Source organism: Rhinatrema bivittatum, chromosome 15, assembly GCF_901001135.1.
Source record: "Rhinatrema bivittatum chromosome 15, aRhiBiv1.1, whole genome shotgun sequence".
Classification (NCBI taxonomy): Eukaryota; Metazoa; Chordata; class Amphibia; order Gymnophiona; family Rhinatrematidae; genus Rhinatrema; species Rhinatrema bivittatum.
In genome coordinates, this window is record NC_042629.1 from 22981137 (window position 1) to 22989860 (window position 8724).

At 40.1% G+C, this 8724-nt stretch overlaps 1 protein-coding gene across 3 annotated transcripts in view; it reads right to left on the bottom strand.

The window, feature by feature from the left end:
- Window positions 1-7898, bottom strand: part of SAMSN1 (SAM domain, SH3 domain and nuclear localization signals 1) — a 37036-nt gene extending 29138 nt beyond the window's left edge. For all 3 annotated transcript variants that reach the window (XM_029578516.1, XM_029578515.1, XM_029578514.1), the window contains exons 1-2: window positions 7788-7898; window positions 2055-2126 (exon numbers count right to left, since the gene is read on the bottom strand). In XM_029578516.1, the coding sequence (XP_029434376.1) occupies window positions 2055-2126; window positions 7788-7844 (129 nt within the window). In that variant the 5' untranslated portion in view covers window positions 7845-7898. The remainder of the gene's footprint in view (window positions 1-2054; window positions 2127-7787) is intronic.
- Between the last annotated feature and the right edge of the window lie 826 nt (window positions 7899-8724).

The window sequence follows — 8724 nt, forward strand, 5'->3', positions numbered from 1 at the left end:
GTATCTCAGGACTAAGCAGTGTGAAGCAATCTGCCTATCATAGGAGGGGGAGAGATCAGATTAGAGGGAGTACCAATATATTTTATTTATATATATGTGTGTGTGTGTGTTTGACATAACATCCCAGATAAACATAATAAGGAGAATCTAGAAGTGTTATACTTTCCTGTCTTTAATAAGTTGTGTATGACCTTAGCATAACAGGTTTCCTAGTGTGATATAATAATAATACACACTATGAGGTAAATATTCAAAGGGATCTAGCCAGCTAAGTATGGATTTGTCCTGCTAGATCAAAACCTTTGATTAGCTAAATTTATCTCCCTAAATTTCACTAAGCAACTAAATTTGATTCTGGGCGAGCCTGGGGGTGGGGTTAGGTTGGGAGTGAGGGAAAGGTTAGGCAGCTAACTGGTTATCTTACCTGCTCAGTGGGTTTTTGAATATTGGCCTCATTGTTTATATTGTGAGAAACCTAGTCAACAGGGTAGTGCAACTGCTTTTTTTTTCTGTCTAACTTCCGTGATCTTCTTAGCAACACCTCAGGACACAGCTCCATTTCTTAAAGTAGCAGCATATGAGTATAGAAAGTGACATGCAGGACAGACTGGCTCATGTCACCGCCAGTGGGATGCAGGCCATTTTGGATCAGGCATGCAAAGGGACAGATTAGGACTTTTAAAGGATGCTCATTCTGTATCCGATTATTATCTGACACAAAAAAATAAAATACAGCCACCAGAATATACAATTCTTTAAATAAATCTGGTATTACAAAGTCTGAGCCTATTTTCTAATAAGGCGTAATGTTCTTTATTTTTCTCCCTTTATAAGCAGGTTAGCACAATTTCCAGCCACCATCTGCTTTCACACTAGACTTTAATCAGGGCCACCTTCCATTCCCTCTGGATTTTTCCTTTTATCACCACACAGAGGGGTGCCAGATCTTGGAAATGTGATACCCATCACACCTACTGACTCAGTGATCACAAATGGTCTGCTCTGTAGTGGGACCTATCAGTGCCATGTACCATGTTTTTTGTATTTATTTATTTATAAATTGCTTCACTGATGTAAAAAATCGCTTGAAGCGATGTATAAGATTAATACATTCAACAATTCCACGCAAATATTAAAACAAAATAAAAACTACAAAAAAATAAAAACTATGAAAAAATGAAAACTGCTTTACAGACTATAACACCACAATATGGGACCCCAGCCGAAAATGTTAACTTTCCATGGATCAATCCACCATACTGCAACATAACAGGTATAAAATGATTTGGTCATTAGCCAGGTTTTTAACGTTTCAGGTCTACTTCCTCAATTCAAGAGGAAGCTGATTCCACATAGCAGGAACGCCGCTCCAAAAGATCTTCTCAGTAATTTTTATTGTCGAAAATATTTTGCAGATGCTATTTGCAAAAGGGACTTTCCTTTAGACTTCAAACTCCTCCCAGCCTTGTACCTTTTTTCTGTATTCTAGAGGAGCCTATTCCTAAGACTCTAAAGGCCATAGTCAGATTTAAATCTACACCCTGAAGTTACAATAGGAGAGGACAAGCCGCAGTTCTTCTCAAATGCTCTATCACAATGCATGTGGCGGTGTTCTGAATTAGCTGAAGCTTTCACACTATCTTCCCAGAGATGCCCAAATATAACGCATTGCAGTAATCTGTGCATGATAACATCAATGCATACATAACTGCTTCCAAAGCCTGGAAATCTAAGTATGGACAAATTTGATGGACCGTTTTCAATTTCCCATATCTATTCCTTCATTGCTGCTGTCTGTGCTACATAACTGCTTCCATATGAGGACTAAAGCCTAGGAACATGTTCCTTAACCCGTGACTGCCCATATTGTCACTGCAGCTGGTGGACTGAGTTCCCCAGGCCATTGCCACTGGACCTAGGACTACTGAGGGAGCATGCCATGGTGTAAGTTAGCATTTGCAGCAAATGAGCTCACCTTTGTGCCATGTTATCTAAACTAGTATAAAAGTCAGAACGGAAAAATCTCTTAAGAAAAGTTATTAAAAGATACAGACCTCGGGCGAATCTTCTGGTTTTGATGTCGAGTGGTTCCTGAAGCGATCAAAGGTTCCAAAACTACTTGTACGCTGTAAACACAAAGAGAAGCCCACCCCCCAAATAAATGAACATCTGCATTTGTTTTCATAAAATGAAACACATCAGGATTAATGTGACTTGTTGGCATCAGGCTCCATGGTGCATGGAGTATTAATGGCATTGCAGTTCTTTCCCTTGCATGCCCAGGCTGCCCACCCACACTCTCTGGGCACAGGGGACATTACTCTTCCAGGTCTCCATAAGGCTGGTGGGGCACTTTTTTTTTTTCGTGCAGAGGGGATGGCCTCAGAATAGAAGCGAGAAACTTGAAGGAACTAAGGAAGAGTATTTTTTTTTTAGATTTGGCAGGGAAATCTCTCCGTAATAGATTTTGGTAATCTTTCTTTTCTAGTGTATAGAAAAGAATCTTATTAAACAAAGAAAATAGAGAAGTACTTGAGCTCAGCGAATGAATGCTACCTAATGATGTACAAAATTAAGATATACTCCTAAACCACTAAGAGGGAGTACTTGTCCCTGATGGGTGATTCTGCAGCCTCTGGAGGATTTCTCAGCCTTCAGAAAGGAGGGCAGCTGGGCACACACACACTAGTTGAGTGGAAGCCTAGAAATATGGGAGGAATTATTTTTTATTTGAAAAGTCTCCTCCTGAGGATATATAGAGCAATCTCTCAGAATTTTTACACCTTCTTTGTATGAATGGCTAAATGAGACTGCTTCAGCCAGTTGTGCATTCCAGGGCTTCCCAAACCTGTCTTGGCCATCCCACAGCCCGTTGGGTTTTCAGGATTTAGGCAGAACTTGGGAACTAAGAAGGACTGTTGCCTTCTGATATTCTTGGTCACCAGATGTGATGAGGCTGTAAACCTCTTTTTGCATAGATACAGCACAGTGGTACTTTTACTCTGGTTCTGTTGGTCATTGCAGGATGGTCTATAAATTCCAACTGGGTTTGGATACTGACAGTTGTAACAGCCAGTTTTTATGGACAGACCACAGCAGGGATGACTGCACTAACAGGCAGACGCACATTTCGTTTATTTCCATCAATAAGATTTCCTGGTTAGATATGGAAGCTTATTGTTGGTTATTGGCAGAAAGGAGCAAATCATTGGAAAGTAAATGGCAGTGCAATACATTCTAGCAGCAAACCCCCATGGAAGCTTGTCAGTACTGCAGTCCTGTGTCTTGACTAGGCTGAGGTAGTGTTGTAACAGCTAGCAGTGACCTTGATTGACAAACCCTTAGAGCTATCTAAGAACAAGTGACCCTGAAAAATTATAATTCTCCTTTTCTCAAGAAAATGGTTTCTTGGCGCTTTATGGGCAGAAATCTACATGCTTTATAAAATCCTTCTAAGGCTGGGGCAGAAATGGGCAGATCTGAAATAAACAAGTTGACCAGCACCCACCTAAAGCCAATAGCCTGGCCTGCCTATTGTTTTCCTCAAGGTCCTGTCTGTCCAGTAGCAGTTTCTGGCCCTGTTTGTTGGTTCTTCTCTTCCACACGTTTCTCGCACAGAGTCCAAGCAAGGAAAAGGTACTTCATCTTTAGTACTATCAAATTAGCTTATTTGATGAGCTGCCTGCTTAATGATCTTAGCAGAAGACAGCCAGAGGCACTGTGATGCTTCTCTGTGAGTTTCTCTGGCAGAACTCTGCCATTAATCCAGTGACATATGCCAGACCAGCACAACAAGGTCACCTTCTTCTTTCAAGGGGAATCTCTCTGATATATAATAAAGCTGACAGAAAGTTCTTTTTTGCATGATTTATATCATTGGAGGTTGACTGCTGCTGTTAATATGGCTACAGTAAGCTTATAAACATTCGGATCCTGAAGTCTCCTGGTATTTAGAGCCCAAAACTCCTTTTCTAGGTGAGAGATAGTGACAGCTTTATGGGGGGCAGCACACAAGTACACAATATGCAATCTTAAATGAGTTATGAAATATGGTCTGTTTTTCCCCAGCTGGTGAATTGCTGATGTTGCAGACTGGATTTAACAAACTGGTGTTGAGAAAGAAAAAATATATTGTCCAACAAGAGCTGCCTTCCACTCTGGTTTCTCGTGTTAGACAATCGCAGAGCATCTGTGCAGTCAAATTACAATTACTTTCCAGCTTAAACATATTTGAACAGATGATATTTTCTTAGCAACTGACATGGAGGAAGCCATTTTGTTTGGCAGTGATGTCATTGTTGATGCTGCATGACTTTTCATTCTAGCTCATTTTCAGCTATAAGTACCGTGTTCATCTGGCATGCTCATTCTCTCTCTCTATTACTGATACTGCTGCTTTTTATAGGGGATGTGCAGGGAAAAATGTTTCCTTTTGTTTAGTGCACAAAATAGTGCACTACCAATACTTAGTTTCTAATATTCAGCTTGATTTCCTTTAGAATGTCTCTCCTTTGAATACATATTTATGCTTGGCTCTGCAGATGTGCTGGCATATCTCTCCATTTCTGTAATGGGAGCTGCCTTTCCCTTTCTAGTTAAACAAGTCTTGGGCCTTTCAGACATGAAGCTTTGCAAGTTAAGCAAATAACCTAAGGAAGCATAGGAAAGAAGAGTGAGCCTGCAGTGCCTCTGTTGATGTTGCCCATAGGGGAGGCGACCAATTACATATAATAAAGTGCTTTTTAGATATGTTTATTTTTAGATCATGCTCTAAAAGCATGTGTTTAGTTTGATTGTTTGTAATATTATGCAGAGGTGCCACCCACTCTTATGCTGATTGTCCATCCTACGTGTTACATTGGTGTTTCCCAAACCTTTCCCAGACCTATCCAGTCGGGTTCTGAGGATTTGCAAATCGGTCTCAGGCCTATTCATGTGGATATCCTGAAAACCCAACTGGATATAGCTGCCTCCGGGAGAAGTTTGGGAAACACTGAATCACGTTACAGGAGCTGAAAACATTTCATGTAAGCTTCTTTCCATGTTGCTCTTTAAACTCATTTCAGTTATAAAACTCACTGACTTTTCTGCCAGTTTGATTGCGGGATTTGCTTAGGGCTCCCTCTTACTCTGTGCAACGGGATATGGCAGTGGATGGAGATCTGGGAATCGTACAGGCTTATCTACAGATCTAGGAATCACTTCATCTACAGATTCCTCAGTATTTTATAACAATTCACATTGTACAAGGTGTCTTATAGTATAAAAGGGTCATGGACAGGAAAAAACTTGTAACATTTGCAACTTTCTAGATCACACAGCTTCTTATGACACTATTACAATTTGAGTAACTATCTCAAAGAGCATATCTTAGCTTTCCTGTTAAGAGGTTATCGGTACTGGTTAATGGGCATTTTAAAACATGTTTTGACAAATCATCTTCACAGAAAAAATAATTCAGGGACATCCTAGAATGTCTCTCTGTTTTCCATTTGTGTCCCTGAGCAGACATATATTTGCACAGCATGAAAAAGTCAGCTGATCATCCAGCTGTTACCAGTGTGCAAATGCAAGGGCTAATTATCCGCACCTAATAGTGGTTCAGAAACGTTTCTGCCCAGGCAATGACTTTTCACTTGTACACTCTCCATGAAAAGTTGACAGTGTATTTGAACTGAAAATGTAATCTGTCCATTTTTTAACTTCATCTTAATACGCTTTGGGAAATGTTCCACGTGGACTTATTTTCTGTGTATTTCAAACACAACACAGCAGACTTCATAGTATTATTAGGGGAACACCCTCTGTGTGCAGTGATGTGTACGACATCAATCACAGAATAAATTATCCCTACTTAAGCAGTAATTTGACAAGTAACTTGATGAAGACCATATCTGGTTAGATGGTTGGGTCTTCTGGAAGAAGATCCAAGGGCCACTGCTGCCTAGCATGTAGAGATGTCAGCATCAGTGTTCCTGCTAAGGTGTGCAGGAGAGAGCTGACACCTTTCTTCTCAAAAGGCACCCTCCGGCAATCCCATGGTGCTAACCACATGACACCCCATATTCTGCAGGAGTTGCTGGCTCTGCAAAGTTTAAACCATGTAAGGGATAATTATCCCCACTAATTGCTGGTTCAGAAATGTTCCTGCCTGGCAGGGCAGAAAGGTGTTGGCGGTCTCCTGTGCACCTTAGAGGGGGACTATTGTTCATCACACCCATCGATATCTTTTCCCTCTAAAATCTTGTCCACAAAATGAGTGAATGGTGGATGCAGAAGGTGAAGCATTAAGGGAGGGAAGAGATGTGGCAGAGTACCAGCCACACAGCTCACCCATGTTTGTCATCATGGGCACCTTTTTAGATGCACCCAGTACCCACTAACCTCACCCTCCTTCTGCACTGTCCAATCAACAGCATGGAGGGGAATCACTAGTGAACTAAAATTTGTGCTAAAGGTCAAGATACATGAATGATTATTGGTACTGAATTATATCTTCAGAGGTGAGCGCACAAGAAGTTGCATTTTCAGTCATTCTGTTTGGAAAAAGGATTTCATGGGTCTGGATGAATGAATCCATCCCATTAATACAATGGATTTTATTCAGAAGGCTGCATCCCATTCTGTGTCTGTGGAAACAATCTTTCCTGAATGAGGCCAGTGTATGTCAGGATGCATCTCTCACATGTTTCATTGTTAATTTTTGTAGAAGAAATACCTTAGCAAAAAACCTGCTCGCTCTCTCTACTGATATGTCTTCCAGACTACAATGTATGGTTAGTAACATAAGGTGATAATTATAATACATAATATTTGGATAAAGAACCATTACCACCAGTAAAAGCAGGTTACTGAGGACATGTATTGGTATGGTCTATAATTCATCTAAGCACAGTGGTACTGTTTACTGGAGAGGAAAATAAATTACTCGGTCTATTTTCTACTTTCTATCATTCCTCCCTTGAATTTATAGGTATTTGCTGGTATTAATCTCCTGCTTCCTCATATACTTTCGGAGAAGCTAATTAATCTTTTCATATTTAGGATAATCAAGGTTTAGGTATGAGCGATATTGATTCTTTTATTTTGTGGGAATTTACTCTAGTACTCAACCGATGAAACCCCTCCCCACCAAAAATGCTTGCTATCTAAATCTCATGGAACTGTTACAGAGAGAAAAGTTACTGCCATGAAGATGACCCCCATGAGGGATCTGATTGTTTCTGCACTAAACTTTGGGCATTTAGCTGCACTTGAACAATAAGGACTTCATCCCTTTCTCCAGTAGTTTTCAATCCTGGACCAAAGAACAGATCTACATTAGAACATAAGAACATGCCATACTGGGTCAGACCAAGGGTCCATCAAGCCCAGCATCCTGTTTCCAACAGAGGCCAAACCAGGCCACAAGTACCTGGCAAGTACCCAAACATTAGACAGATCACAAGCTACTGTTGCTTATTAATTACCATCATAGCAGTTTATGGATTTATGCTCTAGGAACTTATCCAAACCTTTTTTAAACCCAGTTACACTAACTACTGTAACCACATCCTCTGGCAATGAATTCCAAAGCTTAACTATGCACTGAGTGAAAAAGAGCAAGTTGAACATCCACACATGATGAAACTTATAAGAAAATAAGTTAATTATGCATTTTCTTTATTTGTTTATATTGGGTGCGTGGTGATGGGGTTACATATCCTATAGGTAGTTAATATTTCATGCCAATTTTTTACCCAATGTCTATTTTATTTGAACTGTTTTGTGAGTAAGTAATCCCTTACCTTTGGCTTTTGGCATTTTTCCTTCTCCGAAACATTTGAAGGTTTTCTCTTCAGCATGTTTAAATGTGATTTATCCAGACGATAGTGCCCTTATCTTGCACCAAAACCAAGTCTCTGTGTAGAGGAAATGGTAGCTAAGAGATAGGTACAACCCCAGCTTCCTAATTCTGGGCCGGAAATGACAAGCTGTGTTGCAGCTTAAACGGTTTTTTCCTCTCTCAGAAATTGCAAAACCTTAGTCTACAAAGTTAGCAATGCATTTTCTTTGTTAGCCAAGATTCATTTTCCCCCTTTGTTTCACACATTTTATCTTTTGAAGCTGAGGCCCCGATGGGAGCTCTCCTTTAACAAAAAGTTGGAGTTTAGTGTCTTTAAGAAGAAAGGTAGAGCTCCTCAAATGATCAAGTAGCACTTTATGAATGTCAAACAAAATATACTACATGGTAATTAAACCAAGTAGGATTCATTCTTTCTACTCTGTAGGCCGGTTTTCCTGTTTCTGATCAGAATGTAGTGCATTCTGAATGAACCTCACATGGGGTAGGTGGGCTCTGCGAATGCATGCAGCAGCTTTACAGTGTTTCTGGGCTCATTTTTCTGCTTTATGTTTTTTGGGGAAGGGATAATAGAAATGTGTGCGTTATCTCCTGTGATGCTGCAGACACTATATATCAACACAGGTACACTCGTTTTATTGACATGTGCATGATTTTATAAGACACCAATCTACTAAGCTGCACCAAACTTCACAAAAGTTGGTGCACTATTTCATTTTTAGCATCCACTATTTTCCAGTCAGCACTGTATGCAAATAAGCCCAGTAGCTAAAAAGCACGTGTAGTTTACTTGCAGACTTTATTGCAAAATGCTCCCTGAGGCCTAAATACATTTCTTGCGATATAGTGTTCGAAAAATTGAACTGTGCATTCATAGCTAA